Here is a 22054-nt window from a genome sequence, read left to right as displayed (position 1 = left end):
ATAGCAAACCTAGTTTAGGTTAACATGTTTATAATCATAACTTACTTTTATCTTATTTTAACGAACATTCATTAATATAACTATTTCCTTGATCCATTTTCTAATTATTACAAAATTACAAATATATTTAACCTAAAACAAAGCAATTTTCTGTCGATGTGCAACACCATACCATAGAGATGGACCATAGTCAAATATCTTATTTTTTGTATAATTCCTCTGCGGAGATTTTAACTCAAGGAAGTTTTGTATAATTTAGAGCTTGTTATATTAATCTTTATTCATAGAATTTAATACAGAAAAATAGCTAAACATATTTAATAATTATATCTCTATGATATTTATATTCTTCATTGTACTAGTAGATGTTCTATGTTTTACTATAAAAACACACATTATGGAAAAGATATCTAAATTATACAAATAATCGGTAAATACCGACATGTTATCGGTTAAAAAATTATAGGTGCTTCACTAGTTGGCACGTTTTCCGCGGACAGACATTTCTATTTGTCTATGGAAGAAATGGCATGGCTGGAGAATAGTTGCGCGGTATTGCGTGATTCGATAAATGGTTTTTGTTGAATATGGCTAAAGGTGATAAAGAGTTGGAAAAACCAATAGTGAACAATGAATTACCAAATACAGAGTGCCGTAGCACCGACAACGAAGACTCGGAGTCCACACAGGAGCAACCTTTGGATATCGGAGAGCATTATTTAGTGCGGCGTTCGGATGAGTCATGGCACCCGGCTGAGATAATACAGACGCGGTACAACGCCGCGGAATCGTGTTATGAATATTATGTGCACTATGTTGGTTACGATCGAAGACTTGACGAGTGGGTTTCGCGCCACCGGGTAATGTCCGATAGATTTGACGTATGCGAGAACTCCAATAATAACATAAACTCCGATCATTTGCTCACCGACAAGTCCGGCCGCAAAATAACGCGCAATCAAAAACGTAAACATGACGAAATTAACCATGTACAGAAGTCGTACGCTGAAATGGACCCCACAACAGCGGCCCTGGAGAAAGAACACGAAGCTATTACCAAAGTCAAATACATCGACAGGATTCAAATCGGAAAATACGAAATAGACACGTGGTATTTCAGCCCCTACCCGGATGAGTATGGAAAACAGGCGAAACTGTGGATTTGTGAATATTGTCTCAAGTATATGAGGATGGAAAAGACATACAGGTATCATTTGAGCGAGTGTACAGCGCGGCAACCGCAAGGAAGCGAAATCTATCGAAAAGGTACAATAGCAATCTTTGAGGCGGACGGTAAGGAGCATAAAATATACTGTCAAAACCTATGTTTACTGGCAAAGCTATTTCTAGATCACAAAACTCTTTATTTTGATATAGAGCAATTTCTTTTTTACATTTTGTGTGAAGTTGACAAGCATGGCGCTCATCTCGTCGGCTACTTTTCTAAAGAGAAGGACTCGCCTGAAGGCAACAACGTTGCTTGTATACTAACTCTGCCTCCATACCAGAGACAAGGTTATGGTAAACTGCTTATTGCATTTAGCTATGAACTTTCTAGGCTCGAACAGGTAGTCGGTAGCCCTGAAAAGCCTTTATCAGACTTAGGTAAGCTAAGTTACAGATCATACTGGTCCTATGTTCTATTAGAAGTGTTAAGTGCGAGTCGGGGTACTTTAAGTATCAAAGATTTGAGTCAGATGACTGGTATATCACAGACGGACATAATATCCACCTTACAATCTATGAACATGGTAAAGTATTGGAAGGGACAGCATGTTATTTGTGTCACACCGAAGATTGTGGCCGAACAGCTGGCCAGTTCACATTTTAAGAAGCCTCGGTTATGTGTAGACCCATCTGCGTTGAGATGGACTCCACCCAATAAGCAAGGGAACTCTACGAAGGCTAAGAAGTAGTATAGGCTTACAGGCAGGGCCTAGAGAGTTAGAGATTGGTTGAAAGTCAACCAAAGGAGTTCTCTAGGCTTCCAGCCTGTAAAGTCGAGTAAATAATTTTATTGTAATCTAGATGTGGTATTGTGATCAAATACAAGTATTTAAGGAGTCTAATACTGATTGCACATTACATTACAGAATAAATATTATAGCACTGAAAAACTAAAGAATGCAATGAAATTGTAAATGTTTCAGATAAGAAGAACTCTGCAAAATGTATGATTGCTCTGCTTATTATTTTTTTTTGTAATAATTCATATTGTAGGGTTTATAAAAACAGTAAAAGATAAAAAAATCAAGCAAATATTTTTGTTGCTGGTGGTTAGAAGTAAAATAAGTAAGTAATATGCAGATAGTCTTTTTATTTGATACAAATGAATTTTATTAAAAATATTTTAGATGCTGCAATGTAATGTGCAATCAGTTTAAAAGTAATTTAAAGTAACTGTAGGGTAATTGATGGCATTTGTGGTTGACATTGAAAAGTAGTTTTATTCCCGTTGTTAAGATCCCAGTAGAGAAACATTGTCAGGTAATTGTTTTGAATAATAAATATAGAAAATAAAAAGATGTAAATGGTCTAATAAATAATTTACTTACATGTAGGAAAGAAAAATACAATAAGAAAGTGTAGTTTGTAACTCAAATTCTTTAAAAAGTAATTTTTCTTTGCATTTTTAAAAATTGTATTGTTACAAAGTATTGTAAGATAATATCATGCTTTAATAAAATTTAATAATTAGCTATGTAGAGTTACAGAGTTATAATCAATAACTTACCCAACTGCAAGATCTTTTGTTTTGGTTTTTCAGTGGATGGTTATATTTAAAATAACAATGGATAATGAATTCATATCTATTTGTTGATAATTATTAATTGTGTATCTTTGATTGTAGACAGTCTCAGAGATAGGACCATATACTTAAAACTACTTCTATTAGTTTTCACCTAAACCAAATTTAATAATAATAGATTAGTAGAGAAGTATCGAAGTCATATTTTCATAATTTTTAAATTCAAAGGAATTTATTACATCCATTTTGCCTTCATATAATTTAATAGTTGATGCCCGCGACTTCATCTGCATGGATTTGGGTTTTTAAAATCCCATGGGAGCTCTTTGATTTTATGGGATAAGAAGTAATTTATGTCACTTTCCAGGACCTATATCCATGCAAAAATCACTCCAATCTGTTGCACCGTTATGATTGAAGGACAAACCAACTAACCACAAAATAAACATATTATGTATGTACTTTCACATTTATAATAGGGGGTACTGATGTAAATTCCATTTTTTTTACACATTTAAACATAATATTATTAGAAAACACAGTGTATTTTTTTTTTAGATCTGTTCAACCTTTTTCAGTTACTCGCTGAGTTCCTTTACTGGCAAGTGATATTAGTTGTAAGTTTTTAAATTAAGTTTCTGATTTAAGGTTTTTTCATCAATTTTATTTTAGTAATAAGGTAATATTGTAAATATGATGAGTTGTATAAGAGCCATTGCACAGAATGACTTCCTTTTTAGTCAAGGATTTTGAATTAATCAGAAATATTGTAAAGCATGGCATACAGAATGCTAATGTAAAGTAGTCATGTGCAAAGGTACTTGCAAAAAAAAAAATTGCGTATACCCAGTGTATTATGTATCTACCTTTATATTATTTTATTGACAGAGTGGATAATAACCACTGCAACATAAAAAAAAACATAATATCGCGTAGAACATCGTAGAATATAATTTAGGCAGAACATATATAAAAATACTCATTCAAAATAGTCTTTATCAGAACGTAAGAAGGTTGAAATTTCAATAATGACTGATGACTCCTCCAGCATTTTCGGTCACTGGCAGTTGAGAATAAGGTTCAAGTCTCAGTTAATTTTTTTGGTGGAATATTTTGGTCATGGTTGGTTACCACAGTTCTAGCATAGCAGTAACACTAAAGATATACTTGTGACGCCTAAATTATATTCTACGTAATATTTTTGTAGTTGTAATGAAGTGTTATAATTTAAGGCGGAAACGTACTAAGTGTTAACAGGTGACTTTTGTCTTTTCTTTTTAAAAAAGAATATTAGCCATGTTAAATGACTAATATTCCCCTTTCCTCTCCAACTAAGCGTCAGGCTTGTGCTAGGAGTAGGTACGACAATAGTGCAACGGGCGGGGTTTGAACCGTCGACCTTTCGGTTTTCAGTCCACTCCTTTACCGGTTGAGCTATTGAGGCTCATACTTTGACGTCGCGATACGTGTAAATCAAATAGTATGAAATAATATGTAACTACAACTAGCATCTGAGTGACGCATCCGTACAGATCCACGATCCTGGTGATCTATTGCAGAAATTGGCTGAATTCTTGCGGCAACAATGCATTTCAGCCAATAGTGAGTGAGAGCTTCAAAAGGAGAACCACACATCACAAGTGAGACAGACACAGAAATCACAAGTGAGACACAAGAGAACCAATAAAGTAAAACTAAATAAATAAACGCTCAGTAATAATACATAGTGACCGAGTTAAAAAAAAATATATTTTTTTGGCAAATCGCAAAAACATTTTTGCATTTAGGACTTCGCTGTTTATTTGAACATAAATCCCACAAGATGTTAGTAATAAGTAGGTAATCCGACCAGAACATAAGTGCTTGACTGCTTCTTGTACTATTGAATAAAAACATCTCATGAATATTGAAGAAAATAATCTCATGAATTTGTGCTATAAGTTTGTATGTGTGCTATATTCTGTAATTTTGTGTTAAGCGTGTGACATTTTAAAAATGAAAATTCTCCTGATTTGATTTGACCAAACACGAGTCTCATGTTAAAAGTACGTATCCGCCATTACAATTTGCCACTCGCGTGTCAGATTGAGATTTGAGAAGCCAAAAGATCTTCCCTTGTCATTAGATTCTGTGAATCATCAGTTTTCACTGTTTATTTGTGATAGTTCGTTAGTTGTGTAAGAAAAAAGTGTCGTTCGGAAATAAAACTGAAACAGAACTTTTGTTGTTTCATTATTTACTTTATTCGGTTCCGTACACCTACCCAACGGGACCCTATTAACAGGGCTCTCTCCGTCACTCGTTTCATACAATCGTAGTTCCAATTTCATTTGAATATCAAGCAACCAAAGTCCATGAAATTTTGCAGACATATTCTAGAAACTAATATCTGTGTCTGTGGTGTTTTAGATTTTTCTAAAAATACCTATGTAGTTTTAAAATTACAGGGGCTCAAAGATTTGAATGAAATTTTTTAAGACCGTGTAACTTTGAAACCGAATATTTTTACAGAAATCTGGAAAACCACAGACTAGTTTCTAGAATATGTCTGCAAAATTTCATGGACTTTGGTTGCTTAATATTCAAATGAAATTGGAACTACGATTGTATGAAACGAGTGATGGAGAGAGCCCTCTTAATAACACTCCGCTGTCCGTCCGTCTGTCTGTTAGCGGGCTGTATTTTGTGAACCATACTAGGTAGAAACTTTTACAAAATGTATATTTCTGTTGCGCTATAACAAATACTAAAAGTTTCAAAATTGCCGCCATGAAATATTAAAAAAAAAAATTATTTCTTATATGATGGTACGGAACCCTTTCTGTGTGAGTCCGACTCGCATCCAATTTTTTCTTTCTTGTACTACGCAGAGTAGTCACGGCTAGGACCTAGGTAGAGGAGACCTAGAGGGCATGCTCTGCGCTGCCCTCCGCCATAATATGTGCGCCGGCCCTATTGCCCATAGACTATTCTATTCTATCTATTATCTATAGTCTATTGGTTGATAATGGTGATGAAATCGCACTAATATTTTAAAGGCGAAAGTTTGTGTGTATGTATGTTTGTTACTCCTTTACGCAAAAACTACTAGACGGATTAAGCTGAAATGGAGACAGATAGGTAATATCCTGGATTAGTACATAGGCTACTTTTTATTCCGGAAAATCAAAGAGGAATTCTTTGATTTTACGCGATTTCAAAAAACCTAAATCCACTCGAACGAAGTCGCGACCATCAGCTAGTGAATAAATAAAACAACGTTGACACATATCTATCATTTCAATTTATTTTCATTACTGTTCATTTACATGATAAATACAATAAACAATAATTAGTAAAATTATCATTAAATACAATTATTATACACTCTTTCGCGTTTTGTTGTGCGTGTAAATTATACAATTTACATTTTACTTACATTATACAATTGGATTTGTAATTCAATTATAGTTAGTTGGATTTAACATATTCATGTTTTAACAGTTTAACCTTGAGGCTGACATCTATAGAGCGTACTGTGACTTTACTTAGACTTAAGTTTCAGTTAAAACGAGACAGATTCATACCAGCTATATAACGCTGTCTCGTTTTAACAGTGTCTTAGGTCTGAGCAAAGTAAAAGTGCGCTCTATAGATCTGAGCCTTAGTCGCATTCGGCAAAATTCGTTTGCGCAGAAAACGGCGCGCAGGCAACAATCAATAGCGGGCGAACGCGCGCTGTGATTGGCTAATATTTGCGCGCCATTCAAAAATTAGATTTCTGCACAAGTACATCGGTGTAACTTAACTTAAAATTGGTAGTGCTATACTTGTAATAATTAATTTACAATACAATAATGTATCTTTGGTTTTCCGTTAGCTATAGGTATACCCTTTCACTAAGACGGCTCGTGAAATAGGGCGTGGGTTGTGGGAGGGAGACAGTTGACGTAAAAATCAAGGACTTCAATGTCGCTATCACCCTCCCACAATCCGCACCCCACGCCACTATGCGTTTCAGCTGACCGGTCTTTCTATAGTTACTTTCATCTATTAAAAAATACCCGAAAAGTATTAATAATAATTATATTTAATAATGATTGTTAAGTATCTGAAAGTCTTTGGTATATTATTAATACCACAGATTTTAATGTTACCCTCATTTGTTTTAGTAGAAACTTTAAAAAATGTTTTCTCAAGACTGATATAAAGTAATGGGCACTTACCTAATTGAATCGTAATTTTATTTAACCTTGACGATTAGTTTTTTATTAAACATTGAGATGAAAATTGGTTGAACCTTTTACTTCTACAACAAATGAGTTTAACATACAATTAAAAATTGAAATGTACATTTGTGAATATTTAAAAGGAAATAAGTACATGATTCAATAGTAAATTACAACGTCGAATCTTCGAATCTTGATGGATAGTTGATATTAGACAATGGCTGAAGATAGGCCAATTTAAACCTGTATTCTTTGAGATTTGATTGCTAAACCCTTTTGTTGTTAGGTGTATTTTATAGTGACACCAAGGTTGAGTGTACTTTGACTTTGCTTAGACTTAAGTTTCAGTTAAAACGCGAAAGATTTGTTAGCAACATAACGCTGTTTTAACAGTGTCTTAACAGGGCTCTCTCCGACACTTACTCCATACAATCGTAGTCCCAATTTCATTTGAATATTAAGCGACCAAAGTCCATGAAATTTTGCAGACATATTCTAGAAGGGAAGGGAGAGACCCCTCTGAAGTCACTCTATTGATCTCAACCGTAGTCTTAAGACACAAATTTGTCTAGTAAATAAAGTCTGGGCATAGTCAAAGTATCATAGTCAGTTTACATGGTCACATTTCTTTCCGTGATCAAAAACATACTATTTAAAAATTATAATTAATCATAATTGTATTGAATAATGATTATAATTCAATATAATTAATCATAATTGTATTGAATTATGATTATAATTCACTATTGAATTACGTATGCTTTATTTTTCGGTCAACAAATTAAAACCTATCAATAGTCACTATGCACAACAACATTAATGTCATCAAACACCATACTTTAGCATAATATTTAACACTTATTACAATTTTTTGTGTATTTTTCTTTTTTGTTTTATTGATTAGTACATTTTCATTATTATCAGAACAGATCTAATCGTGTTATAATATATATTATATAATATCTACATCTAAAATATCTGTAATAATGTCTACGTTTTAGTTTAAGGTGAATCGTGACAGTAGATTATGAATTCAATTTAATGTTAGACTAATTGAATACATTTAATTTTTAACCGTAATTAATTGTATTTCCTTCAAGTAGTTGTATGCATTTCTTGCTCATTTTCCCATTGTCTCACAAGCCAACTACGAATGAAACAAACTAAGCATTTTAACCAAAAAATAGTATCATTTTTCAATTTAAATGTCTTGTACTTTAAAATAAGGAATACTTTAAAGAGTTTAACTAACAGCTCGTTCACACAGGCTGCGTAAGCGTAGACGTAGCGCGTACCATTGCATTGTAATGTATGGAACTGTATGAAGCATGGCACACCGCTTGCGTAAAACGTGGACGTATGCGTAACCCGGTGTGTTAGGGGTTTACGCGCCACACTGCGCACGTGTCACGTGTACGCAATTGATGTGAATCAGCCTTAAAGGAATACAATTGGATTTTGTTGATATAATTTAGCGCATTCAATTAATTTAACTTTAAACTTGTACATATAAATGAATTACTACTGTTAAGATTTACCCATCAAAAAGTACATTTACACTCAGCGCATTACAAACGATAACAGTTATCCAAATGTATTTATTTATTTGAAAGGAGCGTAATTATTATAAAAATATGATACAAGCTATTTTACTTAACTAGACGCGCTATTCAAATCTTAACAGTAAAATCGAGTTATCAAGCCAAATTTGAATTTTTCAATCGTACAAAATAAATACTTTAGGGCCTATCGTTTGAAAGATACCTATTATTTCCTTTTGAAATTCAAGACGATATCTTTGCATTAAAATATAATATTGTTTCATTTCGAACTGTACAGTTTCGAATTTTATAGTTTGTACTTATTTAAGACCTTACTTTAAAGTAATTTTGTCTTTTAAATATTATAACTATATGCAAATAAACATTACCTAAGTTATACAAATGCTTTGATACATTTTTTAATAAATTAGGTAGGTACACTACTAGAAAAATATATATGTAGTTCTAAGATAATAATATGTAGGAAAAAATACTATTTTTCGATTAGCTTAATTTTTTAAAATTAAAAGTCCATATTAATAATACTGAATAGCTAGCTCAGATGATAAGGGTCATATAGACGTGCCACAACCACACCATAGCGGTACAAAATTGTAATGAAAACGCGTAAGTAAATATTGGCCACAATTTCAAGTCGCATTCAACGGCTACCACAAACGTGTGGTTACTGGTCTATAGCGACCACATCGTGGCCACAAACACAACCATTCGCGGCACTTAGCACTTTCATAAGTCGTATCGGCCAAATTATTTTGCGCAGAAAAGCGCAACACCAATACTAATGTAATGTACATCAATATAAAATACAAACCTTATTGCTTGATGTTAAGATTTTAAACACAAGAACAACAGAGACTCGTGCTATCTCGCTCATAATCCGCGCGTAAAAAACATGGCGCATAGCCAACAACCAATGGCGCGCGCTGTGATTGACTGAGATATTGTTGCAAATTTAATTAGTTATTAATAATTTCAAATTTAAGATTTTTTGCGCAGGTACAGTCAAAGGCCTTAAGTCGTTTAGCACCTTAATGACCATATTTGCGTGGCACGATTATATATGCGCTAGGTGTGCGTGGCGTGTTTAATGAAAAAGATCCTAAGTGCGACAGGTTTTTGATGCAATAGTTTTGCGGAATTTCTAGTCGAATTTTGAGGCCGATCGTACATCAGCGTAACTTATAAAAGTTATATAACTTATAAAAGCACTGTATCATTTTTAGTAATTTGTGGCTGCGTTAACCTGCCGACATTTGATTTCCGCTGTGTGGTTGTGGTGTGAAATAATATTTTGAACATTACAGCTACATGGTAACACAGCAAAGCTTGTCATTAACAGCCGATATATCTAAGTGTAGGCTCAACGCAAACGCGACACTCGCCACCTCACATTTCATCATCATCAGCCTGTGGACGTCCACTGTTGGACATAAGTCTTCCCTAAAGAGCGCCACCACACCCGGTCCTCAGCCTTCCTCATCCGGCCACTTCCCGCTAGCCGCTTCATATCGTCGGTCCATCGTGCTGGAGGGCGTCCCAGACTACGCTTGCTTATACGCGGTCTCGACTCAAGGACTTTTTGGCTCCGACGGCCATCACTTCTACGACAGGCATAACCTGCCACTTCAGATTACTAATAGGTTGGGCTATGTCAGTGACCTTGGTTCTCCTGCGGGTCTCCTCGTTTTGGATCTTACCCCTCAGGAAAACTAACATAGCCCTCTCCATAGCTCGCCACACTTGACGCGCGACAAATACCAGTATTGGTGGCGTTCCCGTACATACTGGTTAATTTACAGGGGATGGAGCGGCGGCTTTATACAAAACGTATGAAAAATCGTGGCAATGCACATTGCTCAAAAAGCTGACAGACGTTGGGGTCTCCAAGTGCTGGAATGGCGACCTCACACTGGAAAGTGTAGCGTTGTTAGAACGATATTTAACGAGTCATAGGGTGCCGCTGGATTCGGGCGGCCGCGGCGCAAGACTGGGTCTGTGGAAGTCTCTAAAACAGACTTATATCAAGCAGTGGTCTATCGGCTGATGATGATGATAATGATGATGGTGATGAAAACTAAAGTTCGCAGCTGGTCGCCGGCCAGTGCATTAGTGGCTCGTTTGCGCAATCCTTTAAATCCATTGCACATACACATTACCTAATTCCCATTATAATATTTTGCTTTAGAACATTTGCGACTTATTTACCGTAAATTATGAAACATATTATATTTAATAATAATGTCATATCGACAACGATATGCAGTAATTTTATTTTTTTAATATTTAAATATTAAAATGGTGTTTTCTTAAACACTGTAATAACAATGTTTTTACACGTGGTTGCAAAAAATGCGTGAATATTTTTTCTATATTTAATTATGTAGGTAAGTAAATTTTGAATTACTTAATTAATGTTCATCGAACACTCTCAAAATATTTCTTCTATTGATATTGTGTAAATTCAAGAAAAAAAAAAGTAAATTTTGTTTTTGAGAAAGTATTCACATGGTATGACAACTTTATAAAAGTTTACAATCAGTATCTAGTCAATAATACAAAAAAAAAAATTAAAGTCCACAAATTAAAAAATAGCACTTAGAAAATAATAACGTTTTTTCTTAATTTTAAAAAGATCTAAACAATCGGTAACTAGACACTTTTCAATAGTAATGGTAGACGAGTGAGACTACACTTCAGGCCAAATAAAGTGACCATACCATACATAACGATATTTTTTTTATTTTAAATTAAATTATTATTAAGAGTTTTTATATCTATATGATTTCAAACATCATGCGTAGAGCATGAATGACACATATTACATGGCACAAGTGTGAAAATGGTAACGATCGAAGAAGAAAAAATTATCACAATCACGCAAAAAAGTAAGTCTGATAAATATTTATAATTTGAGGCCTGGTGAAAGATTTTTAACTTTTTATTAAATCTTAAGTTTATATTACAAGAAATGAAAATCATAGTTTTTTATTTTTCCAGAATCTCAAAATCTCGTGTCGTAAAATATTTTTTTATTGAAAATAAAAATCAATATTAAATTTCTTAAAAAAATCATTCACCAGCTCTCAGGTAGGTATTTTTTTATGATATTTACATAATAATATGGTTTATTATTTTACATTACTGGTGATATTGTCGTATATACCTAGAAGCAGGTACCATGAAGCAAAACCTAAATGTTCTATTTAGTAATATTAATTAAGTTATTATTAGAAATATTACTTATTAATAATTCGAAAATAAATTGAATATTCGAGATTAATGGAAAAATATAGGCAGATTCACCACTTTTTTAGATGTTCCTGTACAGTTTAACTTTGTGATATACTCCGTTTTAACTACCCAGTTACTCGGAATATTTGTGTCTTTAGTAAAATGGTGAAAAGAGGCCCTTATGAAAACTAACAAAATAAATTATAAACTAAATTGGACAGTATTTCTAAAAATAAATTATAAAAATATACTTTGGTACTTAAAAGTAACATGATTAAAACAATGGTCAAGTCAATAAGTTATAATTAATACATAACAGATGTCTTTTTATGTATTGAATTCTAGTAAACTATTTCTGGTCCATTATTCAATTTTTTATTTGCCGTAATCAGCTAGCTACTCATATCATACCAAGTTGGGGTTTTTTGGTAGAAATTCTTTTCTAGGAAATAATTATCATATATCGACCTCACAGTTATTATGGAATTGTACTGTATTTAACTGGAATTTCTTGAATTAAATATCCAGTTTGGATAATTAGGCGTGAAACAACTTCACGAATTTTTCTAGCCCAAAAAGTAGCCAAAAACTGCCCTCATCTGTTAATAATAATAAAGAATAATGGACGAAGTATAGTTTTAGCAATGAGTGACTAAAAAATAATACTTTTTTCATTAAATAGAGTCAAGTTTGTTTAAGAAAAACTCCATAATATGCGCAAAATAAAGACATTACACCTATTTATGTGGTTGTATAACTATAATGTATTAATTTTAACTTTGGTACATAAAATAATGGAAAGTGATGATGTTAGTCAAATGCGATCCAGATTAGTACGTCGGTGCAGTGTAGTCGATGTTTCCTGAAATGAACAAGATAACATTTTTATTTTTTTATTATTGAAAATATTACAATAAAACTTGAAGCTAGCCTTATCTAATTATTATAGAAATTATGCCCGCGTGGAATGGTGCCAAGAACACTGGCTGCATTTCTGCGCTGGACAGCCAGGCTGATCCATTGCCCAAAAAATGAGCCAGCCCTTCTGTCACCCCATGAGGCTATTAATCGCAGTGAAATGTCTCGTATTTTTTTTTTTTACACTAAGACTCCATGGCCCCAGGGTAACAATAACATAACAACATTTATAATAATAGATTGGAATAAAGAGTGTATCAATATTTTGGCAAGACTTGTACCAATAGAAAGAATACGGCGTTACCTACGGTATATTGGGACGCAGTACACATCATCTCCCACAAGGGTAAAGAATCTGTGTGTGTACTCCTCAGACGAAGCTATGAGACAAAGAGTTTTTTTTTAAGAATATTAGCCATATTAGTCATCACTAATATTCCCCTTTCCCCTCCAACTTAGCGTAAAGCTTGTGCTAGGAGTGGGCACGACAATAGTGCAACGGGTGGGATTTGAACCGCCGACCTTTCGGATTACAGTCCGCTTCTTAACCGTTGAGCTATTGAGGCTTGAAGGCTACTTACCGCCGCTTTGTGGCTGCGAGAATGGCGGGTCGCTGTAGGCGGGCTGCGGGTCGGGCGCGCCGGGGTAGGCCGGGAAAGAGCCAGGGCTTCCCACTCCGCCCTCCACCTCGTAGGCAGGGGCGAACACCGCATCAGCACCCATGCGGAACCGTTGGAATGCGAAGAAAGCGCATGCCACCTGCAGTAAAAAACGTTTGACTTTACAAGTTTCTTTATGGGTCGTTGTAGTAAAACTACCTTCAAAATGTTTATGGAACAGTCTATTTATAGTTTAAAAAATATTGTTGTATATTTTTTTTTTCTTTAAATCTGGCTTTACTCTGATTAGCCAATGTCAAGTTTGTGATATTTGCAAGTTATTGAATTTATACAAGTATGGACTCCGTCTGCGCCGGCGCCCGCCGACATACGCGCGGCGTCGCTTTGGAGCGCTTCCTGTTGTATATTGTTACCACATTTAATTTAGTTTTCAGGGTTCCGTACCTCAAAAGGAAAAACAGAACCCTTATAGGATCACTTCGTTATCTGTTTGTCTGTCCGTCCGCTTGTCCGTCGTGTTTGTCAAGAAAACCGATAGGATACTTCCAGTTGACGTAGAATCATGAAATTTGGCAGGTAGGTAGGTCTAATAGCACGGTCTTTCGGATTTATTCCTTTACACAAGTAATCCGAAAACCGTGAATTTGTGGAAAGGGCTTTACCTGTATATTCTAAAACAGATTTTTGTTTATTTTTATGCATAATAGTTTTTGATTTATCGTGTAAAATGTCGGAACAATTACCCGAGTATGGAACCCTCGGTGCTTGGCCGGTTTTATTTACAAACTTTACTGCTGTTATACTGACACAAGTTTTCAGTTGTTTAGACACTGGTAAACTTTGACAGTTCCTTTATGACATGAAGGTCGTAAAGTACGCGGTATTTTCTTGCTACCCTTTCAAAGTATAAGGAATACCTCGTGAGTTCGCGTACCTGTAGCATACCTAGAACTAAATATGAACAAAGCTTTAGTGTACCTAAAGTACACCTAAATTAAAAATTTATAACACCCCCGTCAAGTGAAGGTTACAGTAACTAGAAAAGAGCTGATAACTTTCAAACGGCTGAACCGATTTTCTTGAATTATAGCTAAGAACACTCTCGATCAAGCCAAAAACAAACTAGATTAAACTAGATTAACAAAAAAAAAACTAGATTAAAATCGGTTCAATAGTTTAGGAGCTACGATGCCACAGACAGATACACTGATACACACGTCAAACTTATAACACCCCTCTTTTTGGGTCGGGGGTTAAAAAACATTAGATAGATATCAAAATGATTATGGAGTCAAAAATGATGTTTTTTTGGAAGATCCGAACACCACTATACGCTATGGGATCTAGGAATGAGAGCATACTTACCCAAGCGAATATGGAGAAGAAGCAGAACGCTATGGCGCCTTGCATGTTGTTAGCCGTGCCCACCGGTGGGGTCTCGGTCTTGCCCCAAGCGTTGGACAGGTAGCAGAATCCCACGAAGTACAAAAACGCCCAGAACGCTGAAAATTATAAGTGTTTTATAGAAGTATTGAGTACTTTTTAGGGTTCCGTACAAGAAGCGTATCAAAGGGACCCTATTACTAAAGCCTCCGCTGTCCGTCTGTCTGTCAGCGCGTTGTATCTCATGAACTGTAATAGGTAGAGAGTTGAAATTTTCAATGAGTGTGTCCCTATTTCTATTGCCGGTATAGTTTATAGCAATAAAAACCAAGATGGCGAATTTCAAAATGGCCGCCATTTTTATTTTTATTTTTAAAAGTACAGTATAATATCTTATACGATACGGTACTTTTCATGTGCGAGTCCGACTCGCACTTGGCATTTTTATGATAATTTTTGCCATGTGCCATAAAGTTCGAATAAAAAAGAAGTGCTGTGTTTTAAACTTTCCAACAAAAACCTAGTACGAGTTTTACCCTTACATTAAAAATATCCTACGTAATTCTTAATGTAAGAGAAAGACATAGGTAAGTAAGAAAATGCACTTTATAAAAGCTCATTTCTTAACGGAGTAGCTATTTTGTTTCCACATATGCGGGAACACTTTTCCTTATAATTGTCAAACAAACGTTCGCAACCCACATCTTCTAGTGGGAGTGGATAGAACGTCGTATCTCGGTCAAGGTCGCTGCAAAGTATTGGTTTTAGTATGAGTTAGTAGTTTTCATAAGAGAGTTACCATACAACTAGTCAGTTCACGAAGTCCCGCAAAAAGGGCTCAAGCCAACCAACTACACATTAAATTGCTAAGCCAAACAATTAATTTTTAATGCATGTTTTAGCGTTTGCTTATTTAATTAGATGGCCAGTGGGCATTGATATTTGATTTTACAGATTTGTGGTCCACGATTTTTGTTCGGAACTGAGCGGAAGGGACTTTTGAACGGAAAATGAGCCAAACAAACGTAGTTTGGCTTGAAAATGAGAGTCAAACAAACATAGCTTGGGTTGAAATGAGAGCCAAACCAAACAAACGTAGTTGGCTCTCATTCGTATACTAATCAATTTTGTGAAAACGTTCTATAACATAAACTATATAATATTATGTAATATAAAATTACACCCGAGCAAAACCGGGCAGATCAGCTAGTAGGTAGAAGTCGCAAGCTTTGCCAGCTTTATCATAATACCTATATGACGCAACTCTTACGGTAAAGTAGAGTAGGTAAACAGTTTTACTAAGAACTCCTTTACAAGATTTTCTTTTACGAGCCTGTAGCGGTCGGTGGGTAGAAATGTAAGGCAGGTAGCTAGGTAGGTAGGCAGGTCGGTAAAGCGAAAGGTCAATTGGACGACGTTTTATTGTTATCATGAAAAATCTAACAATGAAATTCCATTTCCAATGTGTAAATGTACCTACTACATTTGTTAATGTATACGTCGGTGATGAGTTCAGTGCCCTGTGCGGCAATAATTAACAAAAGCAGGGCTGCGTAATCAGCACCTTTTTTTTCGTATTCAGGTTTAAGATACATGTAAGCCCTTGACTGCAATCTCACCTGGTGGTAAGTGATGATGCAGTCTAACCTGGGAAGGGGTATGGCAGTTTTCATTAAAGCCATACTCCTTTGGTCTCTACATGGCATCGTACCGAAACGCTAAATCGCTTGGTGGCACGGCTTTGCCGGTTGGGAGCTAACTAGCCACGACTAGCAAAAATTGCAGAACCGGCAGGATTTGATCTCCTCTGGGTATCGCGCCCGGATTTCTTCGCTTTACACGGCACTTGGTAGTAAGTGAACCATGGGGCGGAAAGAACCAAAGAAGGATACCTTACAGGATCACTTTGTTGTCTAGTCAAGACTCGTCAAGGCAATCAAAACCGATAGCGTATTTCCCATTGATCTAGAATTATAAAATTGGGCAAGCAGCAAAGTCTTACAGCACACGTAAATGGAAAAACTCCAAAAAAAATGTGGCTAATGTGTATGATGGTACGGAACCTTTCGTTTGCGAGTCCGGCTCGCACTTGGCCGTTTTTTTTTAAATATTCAGTCGATAGCAGCCAATCTGCTCCCAGTCTTATTTCCCGGCGCCGTGAGAATCAGTCAGTCAGTGATTCAGTGCAATAAAACTGATTAAGTTCGGGTCATATTGTTTGACATCAGCTGTTATCGCCGCATATTCTACTACTGAGAATGGGTGTCACGGATATTGTTTTGTCCTGCAGGCCGATTCAGAACCCTTCGATAGCATAATTGTCGATCGATTCGGCAAGTTGTCGTTCGATAAAATGTATTTTCAATTCAAAATAACCGAATCGACAGTGAAATTGTCGAAACCGAAAACGAATCGAACAGACGTAGATATCGTTCGATTACGACTATCAAACGCTATTCACAACAACCTAACCGAATAATATTTGTCGAACGTCCGATAATTTTTGATGTTTACTTATCGAAAGCTATAGGGCATTCGATATCTTTTTGTTGACCTAGTTTCGTACCATCGTACAAGAAACAACAGTTTTGAAACTTTGAAATTTAATATTATTTGTTGTTATAGCGGCAAGAAATACACATTTTGTGAAAATTTCAACTCTCTACCTATTACGCATCACGAGATACAGCCCGTTGACAGACAGACGGACAGCGGAGTCTTAGTAATAGGGTCCCGTTGGTGCCCTTCGGGTACAAAACCCTAAAACCAGCGGACAAAATTCACAATACCGAGCTTAAAAGGGCTAGAACCCAGAGCCGTAAAACCAGTTAATAAAAAAAAACCAAACTTGCCATTGATTGACAGACGTAATTGATGTTTGACATTTGTGTTGTATTTACGAGGATAGCTTTAATAAAACTTCACTAGTACATTTCGATGTTTTTCTCTCGAAATCAATAATTTAATAAGCTATGATTTTAAGTAATGACTTAAATTACCTTCAAGATTAATAAAAGTTATTTTTTAATGTTTAACTTGAATTTAAAAACAAGTAAAATTTTGGTAACATAACATACTTTATAAATGCACATGTAATCGCAATGTTTCTTATCGAAAACGGTATCGTAATCGAAATCGAATCGAATCCTTTTCTCGAACGTTCTGAATTGCACGATAAAATTTGTTCGATTCGAGATCGATACCGAATCGAATCGATTCGTTATGTTATCGAAGTGTTCTGAATCGCCCTGCTGATTGCATTTATAATCGAAACCTTTAGGCCTCATTTACACGAAAGCTTTTTAACGTCCGTTAAAAAAGCGTCCAAATAGAACAATTATTAATAGTCCCAAGTATCTGTTCACACGTGAAAAAGCGTTGACGTCTGAATGAGACATTTCCGCTACGCTCTGATTCAATGGATAGGCACAAGCACGGTGTAGTACCGCCAACATTTCAATTTCCAACTCGGGAACTGAGAAACTGAAAATTTTTCAGCAGGAAAATCCAGTAACTTTTTGGCGTGACCTGGGAAAACCAGTGATTGATGAACCGTGATTCGTAGTCGAAAAGCTAACCACTACACCAACGAGGCAGTTAACATACGTTTAGTTACAGTTACCGTTAAAACAAATCCAAATCGGTCCTGGGGTCTTCGAGTACCTAATCGGGGAACATACATAAAAAATTAAAAAAAAAAGATTCCGACGAATTGAGAACCTCCTCCTTTTTTAGCCGATGAAGTCGGTTAAAAAATAAGTTAGAAACATATATTTAGTTAAGTTAGACCTCATTTTAAAGCTCTGGTACAAAGCGTTAAGGCTACAAACTTTATCTTTGCATTTTATAGGAAGTGCGATACCATAAATACGCGATGTTTGTCGTTCGTATAGTAAACGATAGCGCCATTTTATTTCACTCGTAAAAAATCACGGTAGGTGTATTAAGAACTACCCGATGCCCGCGACTTTGTCCACGTGGATTTAGGTTTTTAGAAATCCCGTGAGAAAGCTTTGATTTTCCGGGATAAAAGTAGCTTATGTCGTACTCCAGGTCTTTAAGAGGGCTATCTCCGTCACTCGTTTCATACAATCGTAGTTCCAATTTCATTTGAATACTAAGCAACCAAAGTCCATGAAATTTTGCAGACATATTCTAGAAACTAATATCTATGTCTGTGGTTTTCCAGATTTCTGTTAAAATATTCGGTTTCAAAGTTACGCGGTCTTAAAAATTTTCATACAAATCTTTGAGCCCCTGTAATTTTAAAACTACATATTTTTAGAAAAATCTAAAACACCACAGACACAGATATTAGTTTCTAGAATATGTCTGCAAAATTTCATGGACTTTGGTTGCTTAATATTCAAATGAAATTGGAACTACGATTGTATGAAACGAGTGACGGAGAGAGCCCTGTTAACTGTAACCCATGCAAAAAATCACGTCAGTCCGTTGCGCGTTACTCCGTTGCGAAGAGATTGAAGGACAAACTAACGAACCAATTAACCAACAAACAAACAACACACTTATGCATTTAAGTATATTATGGACTGGATATACAAGAACAAATTGGTGCGACTTACGTGTGTATATTATTATTTAAAGTGTTTCATGATTATTGCTTGCATTAATTCCTGTTAATGGCACCAATTAAGGCCTCATTCACACGAAAGTAACACCGCGTGTTTTTTGCATGATAAATCTTATCGAATTCGTAGTGGCGCATACTTTAGGTATAGAATCATTCAGTTTAAACAGTCCTCAGGGAACGTTTGTCCGTCAAAATAGATTTTTTACAACTGCATCAAATAACGCATACAAGGCAGATACTAAGATTGAAACTATGCTTAGACGTAAGTTTCAACTAAAACGAGACAGATTTCTGCCAGCGGTATAACGCTAGCGTAAGATTTTTTACGGGTTACTTTAAAGTACCCCGTAAAAAACCCACCAGTAGGTGAGAACATTGAAAGACCGGACTGCACAAAAATTACCCTTTGTAAATATTGTAAAAAGTCCTTGAAAAAATTGTACTAACGTTCCAAGGCGCGTTAAACACGCTGTGGATTTTCTAACTGTCATAGCAATAAAAACCCTGTATTATAAGGCCAGTAAAACAGAAAGTTTATGAGTTAAAACTTACCAGAAAAGCCCATATCAGCCAGAACATAATGCTTCCTGGTCTTGACGGACGACATCTGGTCGAAGAGATACTCGCCGACGATGAAGCCCACGGACGCGACGAACGCGATCACAGATATGCCGACGCCATAGTTGCAGGCGTTGGTGTCATCGTTATACACGCAGTACTCCTTGCCATCTGTCTTGCTGATGTACCAGCCCTTTGCCGATATGCAGCCCATAACGATCACACTGAACAGCTGGAGAGATACAACTAAGTTTCTATATTGCTGACAAAATGTACAAGAACAGTTGGAATAGTGTGATTTCTAGACACTTTTCTCTGGTTTATATTATTACCAAGAGCAGGTAATTGTTTGGAAAAGGATTTATTTGCCAGTTTAGTTTAATGTAGAGATTACCTAGAATTCATAGTGGAAAAATAAGTTTGGTTTACTTTGTGTAGGTACATATTGATATACTTAATCATTCAATTCATACAAATCATATTTAATAATTCTTTCAAAATTTTAAATCCTCCCTAAACTGACCAAGCAAACCTGTATTAGTTCAGCCTTATTACATAAAAAATTTCTTCAGTTTATTTTGATTTCTAATTGAATATCACTTGCTTTAATGGTGAAGGGAAACGTCGTGAGGAAACTTGCATGCCTCCATAATGTTCTCAGAGGTGTGAAGTCTGCCAATCCACAATGGGCCAGCATGGCAGACTATGGCCTAAACCCTTCTCATTCTGAAAAGAGACCTGTACTCAGTAGTGGGCTGGCAATAGGTTGATCATGACAATAACATCAGGCATACAAGGCATTGAGAAGCTTAAGGATTGGTCTTATAGTACAATTTATTTATAATGATGAGTATCTAGAGTGACCCTTTTTTGAGTTAGGGTGTGGCCTTAACCTTATACTAGGTAATTTGATTTAGGAACTTATTTATAATTTGGTGGAAGGCATTGGCTGTGGCCAGGTTATTTCTTCCAAATGATACTTTTGTATATATGGGAAAGTGGCTCTGTCTGTCTGTAACCCTTTTTACAGAACCAATTTTAAGAAAATATAGCACCGAGATCCTGGTCATAGGACTATTATTCTGGAAATTCAAAAGATCTAAGGGAATTTTCAACAACCTAAATCCACACAGGTGAAGACATAGAAAGGTAACAGACTTTCAAGGTTCGATGGTTTCAGACAGGATACCTAGTGATTGCAAGAAAATTCTAACTTAATTTCATTGGATTTTCAAAACTAGTTACATGTAAGTAATAAGTAATTTGATTTCTGAATTGCCTTTTGTGCTATAAATTAAATACTTACTCTTTAAGTAAGTACCTATGAACCTACAGGTATTATAAAAATAAAGTATTTATTTTAAAGATAAGCATGTACTTATTGACTGAGTAGTATTGATTCTGTAACAATATTAACCATTGTAATATGCTGTCACACTTAAGTGTGTATGATCACATTAGACAAGGTCAATCATACGGCTGTTGTGGTAGCACTGAACAAATAAACGTAATTCTTTACAGATAAAGCGATAAGACACCCCTACTGTTAAAGAACCTAATACAAAATACAGTTTAAAAACTGGAAAAACTTCATATTCTTTGAGAAGTTTTGTATGCGCATCTATGTGGTTCTGTTGTTTTAAATCATCTCGAAGGGGCTCGTTAGGTGTTTTCTATGTAATGTAACGTTACGTACCCAGCAAACTGCCCTGACTATAACCGCAGGGCGCTGAACGAAAGCCTGAGGATCGAAGGCGCCTCCAGCCTTTCCGCCCCCGTAAGCACCAGCCGTTTCCATTTTCAAAACTCCCTAAATATATTTTACAATATTCACTGCTGGACCGAGGAGTCCATCAATGTCTCTGACCTCTCCAACTCCGAATTTCGTCCAATTTAAGTTATCGATCGCGCAACTCCGTTCGACTCAAATTTGCAAACAATGACATTTGATACAGATAAGAAATTGTTTTTCCAAGGTTTTCCCGGAAATGTCAAAGCTCTACCTTAGAGCCATAGAGCCATTATTTTTGTGTTGTCACTTGTCTATGGTTGGGCTTAGACTACTTAAATAATAGACAGAGCTAAAAGTATAAGTTTATAATAGTGCAGGGTTTTCAGGATAAGACTTTTCATTCACGAGTCAAATAAATATTACAATTATAGATAGGGGTTTATATATGACTACTTATCACATGAATTTAAACGAAAATTTTGTTTTGTAGGTTTCCATC

The 22054-nt window shown here is 35.5% G+C and overlaps 2 protein-coding genes across 2 annotated transcripts; one reads left to right on the top strand and one right to left on the bottom strand.

The window, feature by feature from the left end:
- The first annotated feature begins 495 nt into the window (after positions 1-495).
- LOC123872117 (histone acetyltransferase KAT8-like) lies at positions 496-3660 on the top strand. The gene has a single exon (XM_045916262.1). It carries the CDS (start codon positions 588-590, stop codon positions 1914-1916), a length of 1329 nt encoding a protein of 442 aa, XP_045772218.1. The 5' UTR covers positions 496-587; the 3' UTR covers positions 1917-3660.
- A 2353-nt stretch (positions 3661-6013) lies between these two features.
- Positions 6014-21780, bottom strand: LOC123872136 (synaptogyrin). Its single transcript, XM_045916291.1, has 5 exons — positions 21520-21780; positions 19818-20055; positions 14654-14790; positions 13250-13427; positions 6014-12612 (listed from the first exon to the last, which is right to left on the bottom strand). The coding sequence occupies exons 1-5, from the start codon at positions 21619-21621 to the stop codon at positions 12581-12583; spliced, it is 687 nt and encodes a 228-aa protein (XP_045772247.1). The 5' UTR covers positions 21622-21780; the 3' UTR covers positions 6014-12580.
- Between the last annotated feature and the right edge of the window lie 274 nt (positions 21781-22054).

The sequence above is a fragment of the Maniola jurtina genome, chromosome 14 (genome assembly GCF_905333055.1).
Source record: "Maniola jurtina chromosome 14, ilManJurt1.1, whole genome shotgun sequence".
Lineage (NCBI taxonomy): Eukaryota > Metazoa > Arthropoda > Insecta > Lepidoptera > Nymphalidae > Maniola > Maniola jurtina.
Note: the sequence above shows the minus strand (reverse complement) of the source record. Positions and strands in the feature narration are given on the sequence as shown.

Coding starts and splice junctions, on each gene's coding strand:
- LOC123872117 (XM_045916262.1), top strand. CDS start 588: ATGGCTAAAGGTGATAAAGAGTTGGAAAAACCAATAGTGAACAATGAA.
- LOC123872136 (XM_045916291.1), bottom strand. CDS start 21,621: ATGGAAACGGCTGGTGCTTACGGGGGCGGAAAGGCTGGAGGCGCCTTC. Junction 13,428..14,653: donor TCTTCTCCATATTCGCTTGG/GTAAGTATGCTC, acceptor TTTTTACTGCAG/GTGGCATGCGCTTTCTTCGC. Junction 12,613..13,249: donor CTCGCAGCCACAAAGCGGCG/GTAAGTAGCCTT, acceptor TGTTCATTTCAG/GAAACATCGACTACACTGCA.